Source organism: Chelonia mydas, chromosome 9 (genome assembly GCF_015237465.2).
Source record: "Chelonia mydas isolate rCheMyd1 chromosome 9, rCheMyd1.pri.v2, whole genome shotgun sequence".
Taxonomy (NCBI): domain Eukaryota; kingdom Metazoa; phylum Chordata; order Testudines; family Cheloniidae; genus Chelonia; species Chelonia mydas.
In genome coordinates, this window is record NC_057855.1 from 56,901,439 (window position 1) to 56,928,195 (window position 26,757).

The 26,757-nt window shown below is 49.1% G+C and overlaps 1 protein-coding gene across 3 annotated transcripts; it reads right to left on the reverse strand.

The window, feature by feature from the left end:
• Window positions 1–643: 643 nt before the first annotated feature.
• Window positions 644–26,757, reverse strand: SPRY3 (sprouty RTK signaling antagonist 3). Of its 3 annotated transcripts, none has more exons than XM_007056227.4 (3): window positions 26,635–26,757; window positions 15,359–16,004; window positions 644–8,282 (listed from the first exon to the last, which is right to left on the reverse strand). In XM_007056227.4, exon 3 carries the CDS (start codon window positions 8,203–8,205, stop codon window positions 7,333–7,335), a length of 873 nt encoding a protein of 290 aa, XP_007056289.2. In that variant the 5' UTR covers window positions 8,206–8,282; window positions 15,359–16,004; window positions 26,635–26,757; the 3' UTR covers window positions 644–7,332. The 3 variants fall into 3 exon arrangements, with proteins under 3 accessions (XP_007056289.2, XP_043377892.1, XP_043377893.1); XM_043521957.1 differs by lacking the exon at window positions 26,635–26,757 and adding an exon at window positions 20,096–20,112; XM_043521958.1 differs by lacking the exons at window positions 15,359–16,004; window positions 26,635–26,757 and adding an exon at window positions 14,965–15,129.

The window sequence follows — 26,757 nt, forward strand, 5'->3', positions numbered from 1 at the left end:
GCCAAAAACTAGCCAACAAGCAACTCACAAGCCAATTAAGCCAAAAACAAGCCCAATAGTGTTGCGTTTTTTTCATGGGTTTGGCATGTCTGCATCCAATCACCATGGTATCTAGTCACTGTGGTATCCACTGTGCTATGAGGTTGCAGAGACAAAAACCTGCCTCGAGCATTTACGCAGCCCATAGGGACTCAGATAAGTTGCAGCCTTTAGGCATGTGATTGTCAGTGTTTCTTTTAAACTGTTATATACACTTTGAGGTTATAAAACAGCTTAAAACCCCCAACCACCGATGCCCTATCAGTGCCAGCATGAGGAGTACCCACCTCGCAGCTCCCTGATAATGAAAGCATGAACTCCAATAGTCAGTGCAGCATACGATAGTGCACAGCCACCATAGCGGAAGTTCAGGCTCGGGTCTGCATACAGGTGTGAAACCTGGGTTTCCATTGCACTGTGGACACTCAAGCGTAGGCTTGGAAACTCGAGTCCACAAGCCTGGGTCCCACAGACCTGGGCTTAGTGTGCCATGTAGACCTACCACTAATGTGCCAGCTTGCCCTCTGCCGAGGCAGCAGCAGACTGAGTCGTGCCCATGCCCTGCCTCTCTCCACCCCTCCCCCTGAGACAAGAACAAGAGAGGTTTCAAAATTAATATATATATTTTATTGAATGGTTGCTTTCAGTGGCCTGGAAAGCCACCCGTAGAATTACTTCTTTTATTTCAGCAGTGGTTCAGTAACAGTTATTAGCTTGCAAGAGAAGAAAACCAAACAGAAGAGGGTGCTTTAAAATAAATAGGTAATTTTTTTATCTTTAAAATAAACTTTTCAAATAAATACTTTATTTTTTCATAACTGGTACAAGAGTATTGTCAAAAAACAGTAACAGGGTTATGGCCAGGTATTAGACTGTCTAGACCAGCAAAAGAATCTCAACATGACCTTTGGGGGATGGGCTGTCTTTATACACTGTACAGGATGCCTTTTGTACCAAATAAACAGAGAGTTAGATGCTTCAGTCCTTGGTACTGGGCTTTCCTTTGAAGTCAAGAGGGAATGAGTTTTCTAAGGAGTTTATGCTACAGATAGCTGGGGTATAAGGAGGCAGCAGAGTGTGTGAAGGAGCCTTTGAATAAAGGCTGGGTGTTGGGGAGAGACGAGAAGGGAGACTGGAGCAGCAGTGTGGGGGAACTGAATGGGCCGCATCCACAAATAACAATTCTCATCACTATTGATGTTGGGGTTGGCACAGCCTAGGTGTTCAGTGTGCACAGGAACTATGCCCTGATGCTAGGCGGGCAACATAAGCTGCATTCACCACAAATCCCTGAGTTTGCTGTTGACAGGCTCTATCCCACTCCCATTGAAGTTGGTGCATGTCTCGCTGCTGACTTCAATGGCAGCAGGGCCTGGCCCTCTTTCTCCAAACCCAGTTGCATCACATGCAAAACTTGATTCCCTTTTGGTCAGCACTGATTCACAATGCAGACCATTGAATGTAAGGTTTCCTGCAAGGGACTGATTGAAAGAGACTTAGTTCAACTTGGCTCCCATCTATCCAAAGTCTTTCCTGATCGCACTCCACACTATAATGAAAGATCTTTGGCCCCCTTCCCTATCATCATCTTTCTAGACATGTGGCCTTTGGGCATCTTCTGAAGTAGCTTGTAAGGGGTGGAACAAAGAATCCATTTCAGGTGGGCCCAGAAATGCAGGGTGGGTTTGATCACAGGCTATCAGTGACAGAGAGCATTTGCTAATGAGCTCTGCACTAGTGTCTCACACTAAGAAGGACCCCTAAGCAGATTGGAATAAGGTGGTGGATGCTAAATAGTATTGCTTTGCCCACCTGGAATGGATGCTGGGTACTGTATTTCAACTGCATGTAAGCACCCAGCAGAAATGGACTGTGGATACTTCATGCAGAAGAAGATCCTGAACTAGATTTGCTTGACCACCTGAAGCATGTCCATTCTCCCTTTTCCCAGGTGTGGAACGGTAGAAGTCAGAACAGTGGATATGCACAGATCCTCCACAGCTCCCCGGACTTCTGCAGGCTCACTCAGACTGGAAATGCAACAGTTGCAAGAGGCAGCTAGAGAGATCAATAACAAAGTGTGTGCTGGGGATTGGGGAACATTATAAATGTGCCATCTGCTTATCCTCGGGCCAGTCTCGCCATGCAAACTCCAGTATGGTTTTATTGCACTAATGCAATTGTTCTGAAATTGCTCTTTTGTGCTTTGGTGCCTTTTGGCCACAAGTGGGGATAGAAAGAGGCAGGCCAGTAGGCTTAGGGCAAAGGGTGGGGAGTGAGTGAATCTGAGACTAGCCATCAGCTAGAAACCCCTTGGAGATACTCTGCTCAAAAGGGCCATGCTTCTGGAATGAGACTAAAGGTGTTTTCAGGTTCTGGGCGTGGTGGGGACAAGGATGTGGTTCTTTGTCTGTTAGCCAGCCCCACAGGGCCTCAGAGTGCTGTTGCAGCAGGGGGCACTTCACATCACCCTGCAGTGCCCCTTCTGGCCAGTGCAGGAGTCTAGGAGGTGGGTAGCACCTCACCTTCCTGTGCAAAAGAGAGGAGACCTGCAAGGTGCAAACTTCCAAGTAGTGTTTGGAGCTCATATAAAGAGGGGCACAAGCAAAGCAAGTGGCTATTAAAGGCCTGGCTCTTATGGGGCCCTTTTCTCTCATGCAAGTTCTGCAACACACAGGCCAGCTCTGTCTCCCTTTCTAGCAGTAGAATCAGCTGGGGAGGCAAGAACCCACAGCCAGATTCCTTTTCTTCCTCTGCTCCAAAAGTGGGACCAGACAGGGAGGCAGCTCAGACCCTGCATCTCCCCCTTTCAGCAGCTTGGAGCCCAACAGGGTCCTTTGACATAAGTCCCTTTTCCCACATCTAAGTACACTGTAATGCACTTTGCCTATTCCAATTTCAGCTGGAAAACCTACCTCATCCAGCTTTTATTTTCTGAATGAGATCAGATGCAGAACACCACATGCACTGAGCATAGCTTTCCCTGTATGGAGCTGTCTAACAATCAGACTCTGGGAATAAGCCACAGTAAAATCCCAGGTGCACAGAGAGATCTGGGGAATCCCAGTCAAAGCTCTTACTCTCTGTCAGAGGACAACTGTAACTTACATTTGGACACCAAGGTGAATCAAACATAAACACTAGATCAACCTGCTGCACACATTTGGAGCCGATCTGATCCCTCCCACTTTGTGGCAGTCCCAGCCAGCACTAGATCCATATCTGATGGTAAACTGCATTTTGACAGAAAAGAAGAAAGCTCTACCAAGCTGGAGATCTTGGGAAGCTCACAGGGAGACCCAGGTTGAAGATGGACTACTTGTTATTAATTAACCAATTAGCCCATGTTGTTCACCTTCAGACAGATTTTGGTAAATCCTGGCCTGGTGTTTTCTGTCCTTGTCTAATAAATAGACTCTCCTGCTGCCCCTCGCCTGGAAGAGGAAATTGATAGTTTTCAATAGAGATGAGTCCCAACTAAGCCCCGGGATCCAAATAAATCTGAACTTTGAAGGGGGTACAACTCAGATGCTGAACATGGTTCTGAATTTCACAACTGACACCAAGAACGGCCCAACCAAAGTCCTGGTACTGAACAGCCTTCGATCTGATGTTTTGTGACTCGGTCCAGACTCTGGTTTCCATATTTTACAGAATGTATTGCTAAAAAATTGACAAATTGCAAAATATTTCTAAAATATTACAAAATAGGCCAGATTTCCTGATCCATAACACCCATGATATGGTACAATGTGCTCTCAGAGTGGGAACTTTCACACTGGCACAGAAGAAAGAACATGTAAACAGAAATCACCATGACCTGCCAGTAATCTTCTGACAATTATTGGAGGTATCTGTGGTCACATAACAGAAGCATAATGCCCATAGACTCGTACTCCATAGGCATGTTGCCTTCACAGGGACTGGAAGATCAGGCCCTTCCCCTCACCAGGCAACTTCTCCAGCACTTTGAGGAGTTCACCATTGTGTTTTCATGACATCATGATTCCTCTCCATGGAAACGTTCAAGAAGCCATTATCAAGTCATTCCATGAACAAGTGAGAGGAAAAGATGGACTGTGAAAGAAGAAAGGCATTGACTGAATGGACATGCCCATGCCCTTTAAAGGAAAACATGAAAAGCAAAGCTGATCAGGAAGGTGGGGGGTGGGGATATGTTTGTTTTTTCCCCATGAAAAGTTACACTGATTTTTCATCAAATAAACCTTTTCTAAATATTTTGGGTTCTTATTAAAATAATATAAAAACATTTTTCCATGAAAAGGGGCATTTTACATAAAAATTTTAATTTTGTGGAAGAAGTCATTTTCCATTAAAAAAATTCTTATGACAGAAAATGTTTGACTAACTCTGGTAAAAAGTGAATGGTGCTAGCGAAGAAAGAAGTATGGTGTGTCTTGTTATCGAAGTCCCTCCAATATACATGTCTCTGTGTACATTACTCTTTATCTGACAGCAGAAATTGGAATTATAAATCACACTAATTATTGTCACATAAACAAATATATGTTTGCAATACATTATATAATTTATGGAACAGAGATGTGGACTGATCATATATACACACACACACAGCCACACACGTCTAGTGGAACTCTCACAGGGAAGACCTGGTGTTTTTCACAGATCACTCTGTATAGCATTGCTATCCTTGGAATTGCACATTCTGAAGCATTAAAACAATTCATGCCTCTCCTACTTCACTGAAAGTTGAATTTCACTATAAGTGAGTTACAGTGTGTGTGTGTGTGTGTGTGTATCATATGAAAGCCACAGCTTATATAAATATGCTTCCCAGCTTCCAATGGGACAAGCAAACTCCCACAACATGGTTCTGGACTTGGCTGAAATGGAGGACCCCCACCAATGGTACAACGCAGCAGGGAGCAAACTTCCATCTAGGAATAGAACTCTTGACTTCTCCTGTCTTCTATACCTACCCTTCCCATTCACCAGCCCACTCAGTACAGAGCCCTGTTAGGAGAGCCTGTAAAATTCCCCAGATTACCTATAAACCAAGATCTAGGATTAGCACAACTGACTTGAGATATTCCTTTGGAGTTTGTAAATGTACCAGGAAGCCAAACCTTGCATATGGCACCAGTCACAGCAATATCATGAATATTATTATAATAGTCCTAGCCATCGTAACATTATACTTATATATACAAAAATATATCAAAGTAATTCCAAAGGAAGAGGAGTCATCGGTGGATAGGTGTGTGCGACGTCTGTGCCCTAAACATTGGAGTGCCTTGGAGGAAGATTTGGGACAGTTGAGGGATTTGTTGCATGTATTTCTCCATCTCTTGCATGTCCTGTAGCCCTCCCGAACCTTTACTCCAATGGAACAGGAAGATTATTATGCCTTTTTCTCTTCAGACAGACACACACATGCCTCTGAGGATGGATGTGATGGTTGGATATAGCACTGAAGGGTCAACCTGGCTTTCATTCCACAGGCCAAGTTTCTGAAGTTGTTGAGGTTGTAACTGAGAGTTTGGCACCATGTTTTTACAGCAGAGATGAGTGAGCCGGAAATTTCAGATTACAATCTGGATCTGAACTTCCTCAAGGACCAGGAACATTCAGATACAGGGATTTGGTTTGGCTTATTATAGGTGTTGACCATGAACCATCACCCATACCCAAACCTCCCCATAGTCTGAAGATTTCCAGACCTGTGGATTTGGTTCAGACCCATCTCTAGTTTGCAGAAGGTGTCTCCTGTCTCAGAACACCTGTGTCAATGTCAGGTTTGCCTATAGGATGCATACCTATGCAGCCAATCCGTTTTTGTGTAGCTTTCTCTATAATATGTGGAGATGAGTGAGGATGCTGAGGCGCTTTGGCTGAGGAGGGAAGGCTGGCTTCATGCATTACCCATCCTGTTTTGCTTTCTAACACACAGATCTCCCTTTCCCCACCAGCCCAAAGCTGGAGCCTCAGCTAAGCACCATTTTCAGGCCCAAGCAAGGACATGATCATTTTTACAGCATCAGCACAAGGAGAGAAGTCAGGGTTCTTAATTGTTTTTAAGGTTCAGCTTTCCTTTTCTTTTATTAAAGTGAATTCAGTGCTGGTGAAAGGTACCAGATTGACAGCCCCAGAGACTGAAGGACTCTGTTGATCTACCGGGCAGGGCAGAAGGGCAAGCCTCCTACACACTGCCCTACTCATATACCTCTCTCTGACATCCAGAGTTAAGAAGGAAGGCCAGGCTCCATGGCCCACCCAGTTCTTGGCCTCTACACTGAGCCTGCCAACAGGAGTATCACTTGTGGTAGAGGTTTACCACCAATGGACAGACTGAAACCACCAACTCACCACTAAACAGGTGGTGTTACCTGTCAGTCACCACCAACCTGAGCTAGAATCACAGTGACACTTTACAAATTGTAAGGCTCTGCATGCAGACCTTTACCACTCCCACAGGGTATCCAGTCCCCCTGACCCTCAGCCTAGGATTTAACCTGCTTCATGCTCTTAGCCAAATCTACTTTGAAATACCAATTACTACAGTGAATTGCCCTTGCTGAAGACCCACTGATGTACCCAAGTGAGAGTGGGACTCCTTTCTGTCCACATCACCCTTTCACACCCTTTCCATGCCAGCGTGATCCTTAATCTATCCATGTCCTATTTCCACTGACCAGTGAGCTCCTAAAAACTGGATATTTGGGCTCACTTATTTTCCTTTTTACCTTGAAATTATTGAGAGCTTTCTCTCTTGTTCTGCTAAGGGGAGGGGACTAAGGTGTTGCCATTGGTTGGTACATTGCAGTGGCCCATCTCCCTTTGCAGAGACTGGCCTATAGCACAACAGCATAGGAAACTGAGGGAAAGCCTGTGGGAGGTGCCACTTAGGAAAGCTGTAGAGAGAAAATGGGTTCTGCGGTCTGGTCCCCAGAGGCTTCTAGTGCCTGGACATGTCACCCTTTTGAAACCCACCACAGAAAAACAGCTCCTAAGGCATTTTGAGGTCACAGAGTCCTGAGCCAGGTCCCATGTTGAAAGCCCCCTGTTGATCACAAGTGCACTGTCAGCCTCTGATTCCCTCTGTCCTGGTCCTTTGCCAAAATGTGCAAAACCTGTCACGCTGGGCTTGGGCACAGAAGCACGATTCCTTTGTCTCAAGAACATGCTTCACACTCTCTTTGTGGGGCTTGTTGGCTGGCGGATTGTTCATCTGTTTGCTTTGTGCCCAAAGGGGGTGTGCAGCAGAGGGAGGTGAAGGAGAAGAAGAATAGCCAACTCTGCTCCGCAGGAATGTCATACCGGCTTATCCAGAGTCTTAGGGAAAGGCGTGCCACTGGAGGAGGAGATCTTCCTGCAGACTGTGTTGGTGTGGTTCTGGCAGCGGCAGCCAGGACGTTTCAGACTGTCATAGCCCCGCTGGCAAAGTTTGAGGCACCCCAGCGTAGGGAAGTAGCAGCAGAGGCAGGGCATGAGGAGAGAGAGGAAGCTCATAGCAGCCCAGCGGGCGCAGCAGGACCCCGAGCTGCAGGAGCAGGGGTCATCGGCACAGGTGTCCTCATCGTCAGTGGAGCAGTGGTAGAAGAGACCCTTGACGCAGCACAGGCAAGTCCCATAGTCGAGGAGACTCTCTGGAGAGCAGAGGCAGCGCTGGTTGCAGATCCAGCAGGAGGGCAAGCTGCGGGTGGCTGTGCAGCGGGCGCACTTACAACGCCCACACTCCTCGCAGATGAAGAGGTGTCCAGAGTGCAGAGTGGCGTTCTCCACCACACCTTTCAGCGGTTCCTCGGGCTTCAGGTCACCCGCTCTGGGCTGTGTCCGGATGAGGGAGTGCCCAGAATGTGAGGGCGTGACCCCGCTCAGCAGCCGCTGGTCCGAGGCAGTGGTGCTGTGAGACACAGAGCTCGCAGTGCTGGAATGACTCAGGTGCTGCTGCAAGGCCGACATCTGGTGGTGTTGGCTGTGGCTGCGGTGCAGGTCCTGGAAGGTGGAAGACACCAGGCAGTCCTGAGACCACTCTTGCTTGTGGGCCTGCTGTGAGAGGGATGGGTTGGACCGAGCTTGCTTGAAGGAGACGGCAGGTCTCTCCACGTAGTCATTGCTGGCACGGATGGAGCGTATCTGGTCAATGGAGAGGACTTGTTGGAAGTCCTCAGCAGGCAGATCCATTGTCTTGTCACTGTTGAGTTCAGCCACTCTGGATGAGAGCAACAAGGGCTTGCAGCATCAGGGCACATCGGAAAATCCTAGGGAAGTGGGACAGAGCAGGAGAGAGAAAAGACACCTGAATTACAACCGTAACTCCAGCATTCAAACAAACCGGGAAGCAAAGGGTGATGGGAAAGCCATGGACAAACTATCACAGGAGCATAAACACCAGGGAGGGAGAGGAATTATTCCACTGGGCATAAGTGGGAGGACTGAAGTGAGTATGAGGACAGGGAGACTTAGTCGGCTATTAAGAAACATTTCTCAGTGGTGAGGTCTATTGCTCTATCACCAGTCACTCAAGCAAAGAGTAATATTTTGATCTTTGCTAGCACTTCCCAGCTTCAGATCTCAAAGCACTTTGCAAATACTGAGGAGTTAAGTCCCACACCTCCAATGTAGGGAAGTATTGTCCTTGTTTTAGAGAGGTGGCAACTGAAGCCCAGAGATGTGAAGTGACTTCTCCAAAGCCACATAGAGAGCCTGGGACAGAACTGGGAAGAGAATGATGATCTGTCCTGGTGTTTCCACCCCACCCCACCCCACCCTTCCCTCGCTTGCACAAAATGCTGAACATATACTTTATGGATCAATCCCTGCACTGGATGGGGATGAACAAGATGAGCCAACATCTCAATCTCTGATGTCTTTGATTCAAACTTAGTTTCCCAGTGTTTTTTGTTGGGGTCTCCAGAGCATTTCCATTCATATCCCATGACACGTAAAGAACATGCTTACTTCTTTCATGAGCACTCAGAAAAAAGCATTTTTTTTTTCCAATAGTGACAAAATGTTTGTGCTAACCAGATTTGCTCTAGGCAATTGGGGTTTGTCAGAGGATATGCTACCTGCATAGAGGCTGTCAGGATTTTGTTTTCAGAAAGCAGTACTTCCTAATTCTCACTGCAGCACTGGAAACTCATTCTGGCTTTGTGCCAGGTAGTCACAGGGATGGGAATGGTCTCCAACCATGCTTTTTAGGGGAGCCTCAAGGTGAGACCAATATTCAGGGGAAGATCCATGGATGGAAGGTATTTGCCGTCTGACTCAGATTCAGGGATTAATGCTCTCTCATGATAACAGCATTTCTGGACCTGGGTATGGCCTGTAGGAGGAACAATAACCTAAGGTGACCAGATGTCCCGATTTTATAGGGACAGTCCTGATATTTGGGGCTTTGTCTTATATAGGTGCCTATTACCCCCCACTCCCTGTCCCAACTTTTCACCCTTGCTATCTGGTCACCTGACAATAACCTGAGCAAGACACCTGTGACCATAGAATATGGGCAGTCCTTGGGGGAGGAGGAAGAAAAATGTGATCAGGATTTGTGTGCCTATGGATTCTAGTTACAGCCTCATGGAGCTAGATAGTTCTTATAGTGCTTCTGTGTGCAAATTGGGGTACAGGAAGTGTCCCAACAACACCTAAGGAGGGAAAGTTAATTATTTCATGTTGTGCACTGAAAACAACCCCAGCCTGGGTTGCAAATCATTTTAAGTCATGATCTTTTACTGTACCTGTTGGTGGTACCTATCAACAGTATGTATTTTCGACTGACAGCTAGGTTGCTATGCAGTATTTTCTGGCTTTCTTAGGACAATCTGTCCTCATCTTGCAAGTTCTACAGGCAACCATATGCTGCATGGATGTTTTCACAGCCCACAGTTCTGCAGAAGGAAGCTATTTAAATACTGACCCTCTTCACTAGCTTTAGACATATTCAGCAAACCAGTCTGATGATGGCAGAGAAGAAGACTTGCCTATAGGCCAGGAACTATGGGTAAAATACTACCCATGCAATACACAAAGTGGAGAGAAGATTGACTTTCATTAGCTAGGCTGACCTTGAAAGAACAGACAAGAGCAAAGGCAACTTACTTTGATTGTTAAAGTGAGATCTGTCCTGTCCTTAGTCTCCATAAGGAAAGAAAAGGCAACCAATCTGATTCCATTGTATTGTATTGTGCTGCTAAGATCTCCAGTCTGCTTTATGGGAGGAAGGGGTTAGGATCAACTGCTTAAAGAGACTTCAAAGATGCGCCAGAACTGCCTTTGCATAACAGTGGATTTTCAGCATTTCTTAATAAGAGTTGGACAAGTGGTTTCAGTATTTTTATAATGCCTTCTCTCTGGCCACCATCCCACCAGTGGGGGCTGTTCTGGCTAATGATCCAGACCAGGTAGCACTGACAGTAAATGTGGGGTTTTCTCAGACAGGTGGTCCCTAGTCAGATGGACAGCCAGGAATAAGACCAGAAGAAATTAATTTAAGAGGGAGGGGTGAAGTGCGGGGAAGGGCAATAAGATCCAGCAAATGCCAGGATGAATACAGATGGCCATGAAATGTACCAGACTAATGAGATGTGCTCACAATGTCCACTCTGTAATGGACAGTCTGAATGAGCTTCTCCCCAGAAGTGTACATTATTGACTGAATGGGTTCGGAAGGGTACAGAATCATTAGGTGTAAATGGCAGTCTGAGCTAGTGAGGTACAAGGATGCTGAGCCATTGTGATGGCTAATTCAAGGGAGTTTCTGTGTGACTCCCAACCCAGTGGGTGGGCAAAAACAGCTGGCCCTAAGGAACCCAAGGTAGTCCTGGATGTCTAGAGAAAGCGGGGTAGGGAAGGCACATGGGCTCATAGGACTTCCATGCTGCACCGCTAATGTGTAGGCTGGACAGCTAGAGTCCTTGAGACCTCGGATTATGAATAACTAGTTGAACTGCTAATACAGTATGTAGGACCACACAGAGTGAACTTGGAGAATGAATTTGGAGAGCACAGGAGCCTGGAGGAAAGGCTGAATGAGAGGAGACTGAACTTAGGAAGGAAGAATCCCAGGTACTGCTACAGGCTGGGGACCAACTGACTAAGCGATAGTTCTGCAGAAAAGGACCCGGGGATTACAGTGAATGAGAAGCTGCATATGAGTCATCAGTGTGCTCTTGTTGCAAAGAAAGCTAATGGCATATTGGGCTGCATTAGTAGGAGCACTGCCAGCAGATTGAGGGTAGTGATTATTCCCCTCTATTCGGCACTGGTGAGGCCACACCTGGAGTACTGCATCCAGTTTTGGGGCCCCCACTACAGAAAGGATGTGGACAAATTGGAGAGTCCAGCCGAGGGCAACAAAAATGATTGGGGGGCTGGGGCACATGACTTATGTGGAGAGGCTGAGGGAACTGGGCTTATTTAGTCTGCAGAAGAGAAGAGTGAGGGGGGATTTGATAGCAGCCTTCAACTACCTGAAGGGGGATTCCAAAGAGGATGGAGCTAGGTTGTTCTCAGTGGTGGCAGATGACAGAACAAGGAGCAGTGGTCTCAAGTCACAGTGTGGGAAGTCTAAGTTGGATATTAGGAAACACCATTTCACTAGGAGGGTGGTGAAGCACTGGAATAGGTTACCTAGGGAGGTGGTGGAATCTCCTTCCTTAGAGGTTTTTAAAGCCCAGCTTGACAAAGCCCTGGCTGGAATGATTTTGCTGAGGTTGGTCCTGCTTTGAACAGAGGGTTGAGCTAGATGACCTCCTGAGGTCTTTTCCAACCCTAATCTTCTATGACCTTCTATGATTCTATGACTTTGTCCAGAGCATGTGAGCAGTACTGATGCTAACTCCATGGCTGTGCCTCAGTATAGGGCCTGGCCCAGTGGATCACACTCAGGATCTAGAGAGGCACCAGAGGGTAGGATCTGGGTCCCATAGGACACTAGATCCCATGCAGGTAGCATGAGCTAGCTGGAGAGAAACAGGACCCAGAAAGCACAGGGTTTGGAACCAAGACCCAACAGGTAGGATATGAGGGCTAAGAGGACAGTAGAACCCAGCAGTTTTGAGGGAAGTATGACTGAGTGCTAGAACACAGAACTTGAAAGTTACTATAACCCAAAGAAAAGGAAATGGAAACTGGAGAGCACTGGGACCAGCAGGACTAAGATAAAGGACTCGAAAGGCAATGGGACCTGCAAGGCTTGGACACTGGGACCCGATGGGCACTAGAATCTTGTGGACAGGAAGTTGTACTCAGATTATAGGATTCAGGAACCGGCGAGATAGAGGATCCAGCAGGTTTCAGGACCTGCTGGGCATGGGGATCTGTCAGATAGGATTCAGGATACTCAGACACATCGGAGAGGATTCCAGATCACTGGGCAGGAGCCTCAGCAGAGAAGATTTCTGACCCAATATGGGGTAGGACCCACTGACTAAAGTACACTTCAAGACCTGCTTGGTCACTGGGACTCTGGAGTTGACTCTGGACCTGTTAGAATCTAGCATTCAGTAGCTATAATGCCAAACCTGGTGGGTACCAGGGCCAAGAGGATGTGATTCAAGGCTTGGTGGAGGCTGGGCTCAGAAGATACGATTCTGGACAGGATGGGCACTAGGACCCAGCAAGGCTCCCGATGTCCAACAGGATAAAAACGGATTGAATGACAATAAATTGTTTGCCATTCCGGATGTGATGAATCCAATCCAGCCAGCAGGATGGACCGAAATAGATACTGCAGGCGAAGGTAAAGGAAAAAAGTCAGGGATGAATAGGCAGGGAACTGGCAGCTGCTGAGAGAAAAAACTACTACAGCCTGTTTCAGATCAAGAGAACAGCCCATTCAGCAGGGAGTAGCAGCAGCAACAGGAGCTAGGAAACTGACCAGGGGTGGGGTGGGTTCAAGATTCACACAGGAGCATTTCTGTCTATTGATGTATCTACCTAGCCATGCCCATGCCACCACAGATCAGTGTGTCGAGAGATTCACAGGCCAGATCCTCTGCTAGGGTGAATCGGCAGAGCTCAGCTGAATTCATTGGAGCTGCACTGATTCACACCAGTTGAGGAGGTGGCCCCAATACTGTGTATTTAGATGCCACTGGGGCTTGCTTTCCTCTGGATCCAAGGGTACTGGAACAATTTGTATAGTGGGGGTGCTGAGAGCCATTGAACCCTATATATGATGGAAACCACATCAGGCCTCCTAATTCCAGCACCAGTCTGGTCCTATAAGACTATCCATGATAGTGTTACTGGGCCATGTCCTGCAAAGGGCTGGGGACGTGTGACTCCCAGCAGGTTCAGAGGCAGCTGCAGGAGTTCAGCCCAGCTGGGGATTTGGCCCATGGTTGAAGTTGCAAACCCACTGCCATAACAATTTCCTCATAGCTGTGGGGAGGGGTCATTGTCAGATGAACTTTTATAGTCTGGGTCTCAACCCAAAGGTGAATTATACTGGAAAATGTGAGCAAAATCCATGCACTTATTTATGAGCTCTAGATAGCTATCTTTGTCTGTGTGTCTATCTATCCCCATACACACCCCTTTATCTCTCTGTATGTCTGTCTATCCCTGTACATATTCTTTTGTCTGTCTATCCCCATACCCATTCTTTTATGTGTGTGTGTGCATGTATATCTAGCTCTGTCTGTCCATCCCAATATACGATAGATAGATAGATAGATCGATCGATCTATCTATCTATCTATCTAGCCTCATACATCTCTCTCTCTCTCTCTCTCTCTGGAGTTTGTATAGAATCATTCACCAGAGTGTCTAAGCTTTTGAGAGCATGAAAAAAAAAAAATCACACTTTTTCTTCTCCAACCCCCTTTTGGACTCCAGAACACCTGGGTCTCCTCTGGTACACACACCCTGCAACTCCAGCTGAGGTGATACCCATTGCCTGCCTTCTAATTCAGCCTTTCCCTGGCAGAGGAAGAGGGGAGGCAGAACGGGGGGCACTGCCATGATTTTGAAGGACAGCACTCCCACTCCCACCTTCTTGTCCAGGAGGCCTACAGCCCACTGAAGCCTGCCTGCTGCTGTCACATTCACCTTGATTTTTTCTGTACCAAAGGAGCCTGGTATCTCCTCCGGGCCTTGACATACCCACTTTCCCCAAACCTGGTGCCCAGTGCAGTTCCCATGGCAGCCTGGAAGTTTCACTGTTGACTTAAGCAAGTCTAGTCCTATTTCCACATACACCCATAATAACCCCATTAAAAACCTGAGTGCGCACAGCCATTCATGCCTCTGTTCTGAGTCTGCTTTCCCTCCTGCCTACAGTATTGTGTGTATTTCATATCATTAGCCCCTTAGTGGAGAACCCAGACCAACCACCTGGCTAACAGGCAGGGGCCAGCTGCTATTCTGTCGCGCAGGTACTCTAATGAGACACTTCCAGCCAGGAGACCCTTTGCCTCAGGTTTCCCTCCCCCAACCCCGACGCCGCTATCTCCCAGGCTGATGATTGCTGCCTGACAAGCCCCGGAAGCAGGGCAGTTTTATGGCCCCGGGCTACCCCAAACCCTGTAAAGTCTGTGCGATAAGGGGCCATAGGGCGAGATTGTAAAGGCAAATGATTCACAGGCTCTTTCAGCCGCAGGAAACATGTCGAGCAGCCAAGAACGAGTTTCACAGGGCCGGGCGGGCGGGGAGATCGCCTCTACCCCGGATTGTGAGCCAGGCGGTGCCGGGCTCCTTTCTCTCCTTCACCATCCCATGCCTCCTGCAAAGGCTCCCTCCCTGTGTTCCTGGGGAGGGACCGCGGGCCTTCCCCGTGATCGGTGCTATGCGGTTCAGCTCCCGCACCCACCCCAAAGCGGGGACCCTGGTGGGAGTGCACCTTCTCCAGCCAGCGCCTCCGCCCAGCCTCACTCCCAGAGCGGGGCTTGCTTGGGAACCGGGCGAGGTTCCAGGACCTGTTGGGCACTGGGTTACCTGCTCCCGGGGTCTCGGACACAGCGGCCAGGCTAACACACGTCTCAAGCCGTAGTGCCGGGGAGCTGCTGCGCTGGGTGTGCGAGGCGAGCCGGGAGCTCGCAGCCCGCGAGTCGCCACAGCCCCTGCAGGGCGGCGCTAGCGGTGCCACGCAGCGCCCCGGCACCCGCTGGCTCCGCAGGCTTTGCGCGGCTCAGCTCTCCCGTGCGCGCCCCTGAGCCAGCGGCGCATCCCCGCAGGGCTGCGAGGAGCCGGAAAGGGAGCGCCCCGAGATCGCTCGCGAGCTTTGGGGTTCTGTGCCCCCCAGCTCGGTGCACAACAGCCTGCTCCGATCAGGGAGACAGCCGGGGGTCTCCGCGGGCATCCCGTGTGGCAATGGGCAAGGCGCGCTTACCTTGAGGCCAGTGCAGGTCCATGCTGCTAACGGCACCTTCCTAGCTGGGGCCAGAGCCCCGCACGCTCCTGGGCCGCCTCTCGCTGGAGAAAGTCTGAATGAAAACTCCTGCTCGGTCCTCAGAGCCAGGGCAAGACCCGCTCCTGCCGCCTCTCCCTGGGCTGACCCGAGCTCGGGGTCTATGTATGCGCGGCTAAGGGCTAGCGAGATCCCGCTCTACAGCGAGCAGCCTGGACGCCCAGGTTCCCTGCCCAAACCCGGCCCGTCCTCCCTCTGCAGCCTGCTGGGCGGTGCGGGGAGCCAGCGTGAGCTGGGCAAGGCGAGGTGCTGCGGGGGCTAGTCAGGTAGGTGCTGGTTTGTGTGTGTATGGGGGGTGGCTCTGGGCGGGGGGGGCATGGGTTGCTGGCTGGCGATTTGTGAATGCAGCTCTCCGCCGCGCTCGTCTTGTGAATGGGTGAGAGGGGAGGGGTTTGCTGCTCCTTGGTACAAGCTCGGTCGCTCCGAACCCCCGTTCGCTCCCTCTGTCGTTCGCCTTCCCGGAGCTGGAGCTCTTAATGCCTTGGCTAAGTGGCGTCATCCAGCTGAAATTGAATCGGCCCATTAGAACTCCCCATAGGGCTCAGTGTATCCGCTCCCTGGATAATGACTGAAACAGAATTAAAAAAGAGAGAGAGGAAAAAACCTAACCGTATTAAGGAGGCTCCATTTCAATATTTCCGTCTGGAGAGAGCTGCCTCTCCCCCACACCCCCTTCCCCAAAACTGCCCCTGGCAGTGGTTCTGGCCCCGGCTCACCCCCCAACCCCCTACTTAACCCCTGAGTGGCTGAGCTCTGCTGGCTACCCTGATGGTCTGACCACCCTCTTTTCTCCATTTTCCCCCTTCAGCTCTTCTCTTTCTCCATCTTCCCAGCTTGCCAGAAATGGGGAGTCTGATCACCCAGAACTCATAGACTCTGAGCTCAGAAGGGACCATCCTGATCATCTAGTCTGACCTCCTGCACATCTCAGGCCATAGAACCTCACCCACCCACTCCTGAAATCGACCCAGAACCTCTGGCTCCCTTACTGCCGTCCTCATATTATGGTTTAAAGACTTCACATTACAAAGACTCCACTGTTTACACTACTTTAAACCTGCTGGTGACCTGGGCCCCAGGCTGCAGAGGAAGGCAAAAAAACCCCCAGGATCTCGGCCAATCTAACCTAGGAAAAAATTCCTTCCTGACCTCAAATATGGTGATCAGTTAGACCCTGAGCATGTGGGCAAGACCCACCAGCCAGACACCTGGGAAAGAATTCTCTGCAGTAACTCAGAGCCCTCCCCATCTGTTACTGTCTCCAACCGTTGGGGATTTTTACTACTAGCAGTGGCTGTTGGGCCACATGCCATTGTAGGCAGTCCCATCACACCATCCCCTCCATAAACTTACGAAGTTCCGTCTTGAAGCCAGTTAGGTTTTTTGCCCCCACTGCTCCCCTTGGGATTCTGTTCCAGAACTTCACTCCTCCGATGGTTAGAAACCGTCATCTAATTTCAAGTCTAAACTTGTTGATGGCTAATTTATAGCCATTTGGTCTTGTGTCCACATTGGCGCTTAACTTAGATAAATTCTCTCCCACCCAGGTGTTTATCCCTCTGGTGTATTTATAGAAAGTAATGACATCTCCCCTTAGCCTTCATTTGGTTAGGCTAAATAAGCCAAGCTCTTAGAGTCTCCTCTCATAAAGTAGATTCTCCATTCCCCCGATCATCCTGTAGCCCTTCTCTGCACCTCTTCAAGTCTGAATTAATCTTTCTTAAAAATTCATCCATTGCTCATGCCTCTGAACAGCTCAGAGGTGTCAACCCTTGCCAGACTCTAGACCTGGCCACTTAGGGCCAGGTTTTCAAACACTGGCCTCTGGTTTTGTTCCTCCACATGTGAACACTCTTTGCACCCTCAGCAATCCACAGTTCAGGGCCCGATCTCCAGCTCACTGGCAGCAGTTACTTCAGTGGAATGAATCCTGATTCAGAGCCATGGAAGTGGGAAGAGAATCAAGTGCTTGGATGCCAGCATAGGTTGGTCTGGGAAGGATGGCCTTGAGGTTAAGGCAGTGGCTGCACACTCAGAAGAGCTGGGTTCTAGAGCCTTGTGACCTGCCTCCAACCTGATGGGATCCTACTACAATGTTCAGTTGGATAAACAGTGGGACCCTCTTGGGCTCAGGTTGGGTCAGGTCAGCTCTTCTCCACGTGCCTGTGGGGGCAGCTGTACACTCTGGCAGCTGGCACCTCGCTGTGCTGCACTCCAGAGTCGGTGTGCCAGCTGAGGAGTCATTGCACAGCATATCCACCACAGCAGGGGCTGCAGATGGCAGGAGCAGTGCACACAGCTGCCTGTGCCAGCCCTGGCAGGAGGAGGAGAGAGAAGCCCAGGGGCAGGAAATGGTGATGCTGACTCAGGGTTGGGAGATTGGGTGCGCGGGGGAGAGGGGAGCTGGGCTGGAAAACCCTGCCTGGTTTGAGCCTAAAAATTAGGCCTGAGCAGATCTCTACCACGTGGTAGTCCAGCTCTGCCACTGACCTGCTGTGTGACCTTAAGTAAATCACTTAATCCTTCTCTGTTCCAGTTCCCTGTCTGTCAAATGGGGATAATAATCTCTCCTTTCTTCCACCCATGTCTATTTAGCCTGTAGGCTCTTCAGGGCTCATGTTGTGTGCACGTTCAGTGCCCAACAAAACGAGGGCTGCTTCTGTAATACAAATAAGTACTAAATTAAACCTGAAAACATGCAGCCGCAACCACAGATGCTCATCTAAGGCCAGCCTGGAAATGAGCTCCTTCTGCTCAGATGTGGGATTATCTGCTCCCCGCATTAGGTCTCATCCTGATCCCTAATAGTTAGAGGTTTGTTTAAACCCTGAAGTATGAGGTTTAATATTCCTTCCACAACTTGTTAGCCTTAACTATTATAACTGGATATTCTTGTTATCTTTAGAAATGTCCAATCCCTTTTTTAATCTTGCTGAGTTCCTGGCCTCAGCAACTTCCTGTGGCAGTGAGTTCCACAGTCTAATTGTGCATTATGGGAAAAAGGATTTCCTTTATTCAGTTTTGAATTTGCCACCTTTTAATTTCCTTAAATGTCTCCTTCTTGTGTTATGAGAAAGGGCATTTATTTCCCCTCTGTCTACCTTCTTCAGGCCATTCATGTTTTATATCCTTTATCATTTTCCCCATCATGCCAATTTATACTATCTGAGGATCTGGCCCCTAATATATATGTATATATTTATTTATGGGTTTCCCTGTGTTAATAACCCCTGAGATTAGCAACACTGTATCAACCCTGAAATCTCAGTTACTTTCCTTCACTTATCAGAGGGGTAGCCATGTTAGTCTGGATCTGTAAACACGGCAGAGAGTCCTGTGGCACCTTATAGACTAACAGATGTATTGGAGCATAAGCTTTCGTGGGTGAATATGTCCACAAAAGTTTATGCGCCAATACGTCTGTTAGTCTATAAGGTGCCACAGGACTCTTTGCCTCTTTTCCTTCACCTGTTGCCAATGGGACAATGAAACTAGACCAGTCAGTTTCACTTTCAGTTTCTCATGAGTTTCACTTTCTGGTTCTCATCTACTTCCTGTGTTTGGATTTCCAATGCTGCAGGGGGTGAATTAATTCCCCCTCCCCACAAAAATATTTTCATTGCTTTTTTTTTTTTTTAATCCACAAAAATGTTAAAGAAAACAAAATAGCTACATTTGGAGCATAAACTACTTAGTTATGAGTTTCCGTTTTAACATAACAAAGCCAAGGCAGAGTTTAGCATTATTTTCTAGACATGTTGTCCATCCACCTCCGAGTCTAACCATCTTTGATTCTGTCTTTGCAGACAGTCTAATAATTAACCACCATGAATCAGCCTGGAAGCACGGAAGAGTAGCAGGCAGTGCAGTGGGGAGGGAGAATATCCTACACTGAAGCAGAAGATGTCTGGTGTCTGCTGATGCTACAATCCAAGCTGTGGGGGTTGGTTTTCAGTGAAATGGTAGGGAGGGTTTAGGAAAACCCATGTCTCTTCTGACTGGCCAACCCAAGGTAGGGGGGTGCTGCTGCCCCCTCACTTCTATGGGCTAGTCTACGCTGGCAAGGTTAAAGCGCCGTGGCAGCGTTTTAACGTGGCTTGTGTAGTCGCGGCAGAGCACTGGGAGAGAGCTCTCCCAGCACTCTAAAAAAACCCACCTCCACGAGGAGTGCAGTTACCAGCGCTGGGAACACGGCTCCCAGCGCTGGTGCACTGTCTACAGTGGCACTTCACAGCGCTGAAACTTGCAGCACTCAGGGGGGTGTTTTTTCACACCGCTGAGCAAGAAATTTGCAGTGCTGTAAAGTGCCAGTGTAGACAAGCCCTAAGGTTCTGTGATTTTAAAGCCAGAAGGGACCATGATGGTCATCTAGTCTGTCCTCCTGTGTTATGTAAAAGTCATTTAAAACCATATGGGGCTAGAAGCTACAGCAAGGTGCTGGGATTTTGTGAGAAGATCACAAATTCAACTGGGGGCGGGGGGCAGGGGGGCTGACAGGAACACAGCAGACTCCTCCTGTCCCAATTAACAAAATCACAGAGGAGGATTAGTCAGGCAAGCCCAGGACTCCAGGCACAAGCTAAACAGAAACCATGATAGGAGGAAGGAGATGCAACCACTCATTAAAATCAAATAATTCATTTGGCATATGACACTTACTAGCCAACAGAAAATATGGAGGTACTTTCCACTGTTTTCTCCCTTTGAGCCCAGCACAGCTTCCTAAGAAAGAAAAAACTGTGCATCCTTTCGAGCCCAAACCTCATTCCTGGCTGTTCCAAACTGCATTCATTCTGGTAGAGTTGATGCAGTTATGCCAGTCTGAGAGCAGACTCTGGCCCTCTGCTAGAGCCAAGTTCTGAGTTCCTTACCCACTTTGCAGCACGCAATGAGATTTAGTCATTGACTGCAATGGGAGTTTGCTGTGAATAAGGAGCTGGGCTGAATAAAACCTTAGCAAAGATCTCAGGATGATTTGAGATTGAAACAGACTGACAGAGCTTGCCTGGAACTGCCTAAACTGTTGGCATCCATAGATTCTGCTGGGAAAGAGTTAAGTGGGTTCTGCTGACCCATTGAGGCAGGTGGTTCAATTTGCTACTTGGATATAAGGGAGGTGGGAGGAGCTCTCTGGGAAAAGAGGATCCAGTGTGTGGGCTAAGAGAGAGGAGCCATAGCTGCACTCAATCCTGGGGAGCAGGTTTGAGCTGAAATTTCTCTTATTGTTGCTTTGTTGATAAAGCCAACCCTGGAGGGGGGTTGTTATTCTACACAGTGTGTGGGCTATGGTTGTAGGGCAGGTGGGGAAAGGCCCTGCTCACAGAGATTTTAACAGATTTCTACATCTGCCACCGCATTTCAGTTCCTCTGTACTAATACACAAACACACAAGTAGCAGCTGAGTGTATAATGATGATGATGTGTAGGTAGCTGTAGTTGCTGTGCTTTCCTCATGCCTTGTTGTGGGTATCTGACAGCTTGCTCAAGGCTTTGCAAGAACATGAAGAATCAAACACAAAATGTCCCTCTGCTCACCTGCCTGTTTGTCCAGTTACATTTTCCGGAGGGTTCTGTTTGTGATATTGTTGGTGGTATGACACTTTGCATTTATGTAGCCCCTCCTCTGAGGGTCTCATGACACATTACAGACATGAACAAGTTTAGCCTCACAGTGCCAGCACACAGTAAGTTGACATTAGCATCCCCATCTTACAGATGGGGTAGCTGAGACACGGAGAGAGGACATGACCTGCACAAGGTCACACAGCGAGTCTGTAAAGACCCTGATAAGGAACCCAGAGCTTCGCACTCTGAGTCACCTACTTTGACCACCCAAGACTCAAACGTGCTTTCTGTCTGAATACCTGCTGGTACTGACTCTCACTGATTCTCCCTAACTGTAGTAAGGTGGTCACGAGAGGGTTAAATGGGTTACCCAGAGTATTACGGGATGGAGCCAGGCTCCACTCCTCCCTTACCTACTGTTTAATCAGACGGTGTTTTCTCCCCCACACCTACACTGTTGTGATGCAGTTAAATAAAGCAGCAACTTCCCAGGCCGCAGTCCTGTGAATAGACTTATTTCTGTTCCACTGAGTGGTTCCTTTACAAAACTAACTGTGCACTAATGCAATGGACTGTGGCAACCAAGGGATTAGGGCTCCCTGAGGCATATAGTATGTTGACAAAATGAATGGTGCCCGTAAGGGGTTCTTCTGTAGAAATGTGTCACTGCTGGGGGATTTCTGAACCACATCTTCCAGCCCATGTTTCCAGGTTGGGCACACTATAGGGCAGCACTTCTTCCACAATGTTTGCAGCAGCCAGCTCTACCCATTAGTCATCTGTGACAAACTCATTGCATCACAATGCCATGACCTTCTCTTGGTGCCCTCTTTTTATTTTGCCCATGTAGTGCTGGGGAAGGGTCCGAGACCGGCTGCCCTTGCAGACAGAAGGCCTCTGGTTATCCACAGGGCAGGTAGACTGCAACAAGGCAAACTTCCCCAGCATTGTCCTGCCCATATGCCCAACCCTGATCCGGTGAGACCACCTCTACCATGGAGAAGGGAATAGCATTTCCATATCCCACTCAGCTCTTGACCTCTCCACTCAGACTTCCAATGTTGGCGCCAAATAACATCACTTGTGATGTTTTTCTAATGGGGAAGATTGTTTCCACTAGGAAATGGACCACAACTGTACTTGATAAGAAGTCAAGGGTGGAGGGAGAGGGACAGAAGATGCAGGTGAAAGGAAGACGATGTGTTCTGTGTAGAGGACATGGCAAGATTTCCCAAGAGGTGCTTTAACCTTAGATAACAGGCTGTTTCTTAGGTGGATGGGATCTAGCAGGCCTGAAGGTTTCACAGCATAGGCCATGGGGACTGCATCTGGAGAGCATTTTCTAGCAGCAGTCTCCTGTGCCCAGTGTGCACCCCCTTCACATGACCCAATTCACCTCTGTACTTTCAAGGTATGCTTGCTGATTTCTGTGCACACGTGCTTCCCAGGTGGCCCGCCTCTCTGCTGTTTGACTCCCTCCCTGACCCACACGTGGCCTAACTCCTGACTACTGTTCCCCCCTTGACTGCCAGGGATGTGCGCTGCTCACAGCTAGCTGCCCCGTGAATCATTGGGCATGAACTTCCCAAGCATCCCTCTCTCCAACTGCCAATCCCATCAGTGAATCGAGGAGACATGCACTTCCCATGCAAATGGTCTCCCCATTGTCTGCTCTAATCCCCTACTCCTATAGCCTTGTCCTCCTACATGACCTGCCTCCCTGCTGCTGCTTCCACCCCTAACTCCTATGGACATGAACTCTCTGCATGAGCTAGCTACCCAGTTCTGGATCCCTCTTCAGTTCCCATGACATATCCTCCCCATGCAACCTGCCTCCCTGCTCCTTGTTCTGTCTCCAGCCCTAAGAGACATGGCACTTGCCCCTCTGCCTTGAGCTCCAGTCCTTATGCACATGCAATACACCTCCTGGAGTTTCTGCTACTCCCCTAAAGCCAGGGGTGGCTGATAATGTCACTCAGGCTGGCGTGGTGGCAGTTCTGAATTTCCTTGCTTTCAGCCCGCTAAGTTCCAGCCTCAATGTGACTTTAACTTCAGTGTGTGTGTGAGAGAGAGTTGGTATTAAATTGCCAATCTGGTCACATGTTGCTGGGGATTTGGCAGTAGCTTAGCAGCACCGCCCCCACATTCACTTTTTTGGCCAGTGCAACTCCTCTGCTTAACGTAAGGCAGAAGAAGTTAAGAATAGGAGAAACCGGAAAATGAAAAAGGACGAGTCATTGTGAATGTCAGGAGCTCCTCAGCTGCGGGTGTGAGAGTGTTCCAGCCCTCCCCTGCCCGCTCTATGTGACAGAGGGAGAGAGGATTTCATTAGCAGGCTATTTTCAGAGCTGACATCCTACCCAGCACTAAATATAGCTGGTCCCCTCCTCTCAAACTGGGGTTTCTTTTCTGTTAAAGTTTAATAAACCTCTCCCTTATGTATCACAGACCTTCCTTCCTTGTTCTTCTCCCTCCTGCCTAGCTTTTACTTTCATGCTTTTCTTTCCCTTGTCACTTCTTTCTTTCTGTCTTTTCGCCCTCTTTTCTACCATCCTTTCTTTCCTTCTCCTTACCCTCCCCACAGCCCCCTCTCATGGCCACCTTTGCAGGATATCACGAGCCACAGGAAGGACAGTCGCAGCCAATGAAACTGCCTGGCTGGGGGGAAGGTTGTTAGCTGGGCTGGCTGTGCAGGGGACACCCAGGATGCGCTCTAGGCCCTGCATACCTGATGATAGGTTGAAATGTGGCAAGACTGAGGTTGCCTGCCAAGTACAGGAGTGGGTACCCAAACCTTCTAGCACGGGAATTCAGCACCTTCTCGTGGCAGCCAGGCAAGCAAGCACTGAAGGACACTGCCAGTCTAGCCTCCTGCCCAAAAGACAAGGGCGAAAGGAGCCAGGAAGATGGGCTCAGGAGGCTGGGCTGAGATACCTGATTTAGAATTGTATTTGCATTCCACACACAGCTGGTTCCTATTGTCTTCAGCCGTTCTGCTCTCAGCCAAACTCGGGGGCTCACCACTGTGCCCAGAAAAGGGGATCCCCATTGAGGAACTGGGGAAGCCCTAATGCTGCACCCCCAGCAGAGAGACATGGCCCCACCTCCCAGGAGCTCACTATGGCCCCACAAGAAAGATGACACCCAGCAGAAAACGGTGGGAGTGCAATGGCACACCTTGCTAAAAGGGAGGCCCTGCGCCTCACCCCAGTAGCAAATGAGGAAGCTGCCGGTTGGGGCCGAGGATGGGGGAGACCCAACACCCCAGGAGGAATGGGAGGATACGAATGCTGTGCCCCACGGAAAACAAGGGTCAGCCCCAGGAGAAACTGGGGAAGTCCAGCACTGCATGCTGATATCAGATAATCACTTAGAAAATCCCTTGAATAAAAATCTGTGAATATTATGAATGATGTCTATTACAACAGTGCCTGAGGGCCAAATGAGACCAGGGCCCCATGTGCTCAGCCATGTGGCCCAGATCTTCAGGGACTTCAGTTGGTGTTAGGTACCTAAATCCCTTTGAGGATCTGCCCCTGTACAAACACAGGATAGCAGGTGGTCCCTGCCCCAAAAACCAGACAGATGCAAGGTGTGGAACACACCAGCCTCGTGACCAATGGGATGGCAGCAAACATCCTGTGTTCAGCCCTTGGCATTGGAGAGTGATGAATTTTGGGAGCATCCCAGTTGAGCTGAGCCAGGGTTGACTGACCTGACTACAGGGGAAGCCAGCACAAAGTTTGGAATAACACCTTTGCCCACCTCAGTGTGGGGCATTCTGCACTCACCTCTAAGGACTTTCTCCTGCGACTACAGCTAGCCTACAAACGTGTCCTTCCCTGCCTACAAGCCTTTGCCCCTTTGCCTAGCCATCTCCAGGGGCTGTGTGCAATTCCCTTCCTTCATTAATACTGTTACCTTGAAGGTATTTATAGACTGTGAGCCTGTCCCCACCTGCAGCCTTCATTTTTCTAAATGACAGAAATTTAACTCATTCCATTGTTTTTACCGCTGTGTCTGCCCCCATCCAGACTGGAGAGGTACAGTGCAGTAAGCAAAGAGGTGGCTGGCTGTTAGTAAGGAGGCTGCGGTGTAGGGGACAGTGCCCTGGGCTGGGATTAAGTAACCTAGGTTCTATTCCTAGGTTCTATTCCTAGCTCTGCTACGGGATGACCCTGGGCAAGTCACTTCACCTTCCTGTGTCTCAGTTTTTCCATCTGTGAAATGGGGATGATGCTACTGACTGGCTTTGTAAAGCGCTCTGAGATCAACTGATGACAAGCACCAAAGATGAGCTAGACTCAGACAAATGTTATATATTACCTCCACCCTCCAGAAGGAGAAACATGTGGTGACCTGGCCACAGGGCTGAGTCACAAAGAGGTGCCCTTGAGTGGCAGATGGCCAGAGGATGCTGGGAGAGACACGGCCAGAGGAGGGGGCAATGCTTGGCCAGTGTTAATCCCCAGAGCCACCAGGAGGCAGCGCCACTAGCAGTTAGTGCACCCCGTCACACCAACCTATCTGGTCTTTGTGCATCTTCTGATTTTGCTGACTCAGAAAAAGGCCTAACTCTTGCTAGTCCTGCAGAGATGAGACAGCTGGGGGCTGGGTTCTAACCTTTGTCACCCTTCTCTTATAGAAGTGCTGTGGGGTCATTACTAACTGCCCCTTAGCAGGGGAGGAAGAATGCACTTGGTGCTAAGGTGCTAGATGGGGATCCAGGGTTCAGGCCTCAGCCCTGTCACAGGTGAGCTCGGACAGGACATTTTGTCTCTCTGGGCCTTGGTCTTGCTGTCTGCGAAATGAGGCTAACGAGACTTCCCAGCCTCAGCCAGTGTTGTAAAGGTAACTGGCAGCTAGGTGAGACTGTCCAGCAGTGCAGTCCCTATTAACCAGCCACCGGCCTGCAATAGCCCAGCCAGTGCTGCACACCTAAAGCAAGCTCTACGTCTGGCCAAGTTGATGTTAAGAAGATTTTGGCTCCAACATACTTTATTAAGACCATGAATTAATAACAGAACCTGCTGTGATTCTCTCAATAGCATCACTTCTGTTCTATTCAGGTTCTTGTACTCTGCCCATCACCATGGAAACTGGGCACCAGCATGTAGGGCATACCTCTGGATCTGAGCTAGTGGGTTTACGTCAAGATGGAGGTCCATTGGTAGAGTTGTATACGGGGCAAGGACTGGAATAGCAGGGGCTGTGGTGGAAGATTGAAGTGCATTGGCAGAGCTGTACTGGCACCCACAGCTGGATTAGTCACGTGGGCTTCAGGTGAGGACCAGGTGAGGACTGAGGAGCATCCATAGAGCTGTGTGGAGGAAGTTTACTGATCTCCTCCCATTCGACTCCTTCCCCTGGCTCTAGCCAGTGCGCTCAGGGAGTTGCTTTCACAAAGCCCAGATTCATCCAAAAATAAGTAAATGGAACAAGCCAAATCCATCCTTTCCCCTTCCATGCACCCACTATCCACTACCAGTGCGGGAGCATTTCCAGCCAGAGAGTGACTCAGCTTCCTGGTGTCTCTGCTACATGTGAGTTTACATCTGCATTCAAGTGTCCAGATGCTCTCTCTCTCTCCCCAGTCCCCACCCCCATTCTGAGTGGCAGCTGCAGGTACTTACAGTGTCTCAGCGATGTGTCCATTAGGCCAGTGCAGTCCTCTTGCTCTCATTCTCCCTCTCTTCCTCTGGGTGTGTGCTGCCCTTTAAGTAAGAGGCCGTGGCTGCCTGCCAGACAGCCATTTC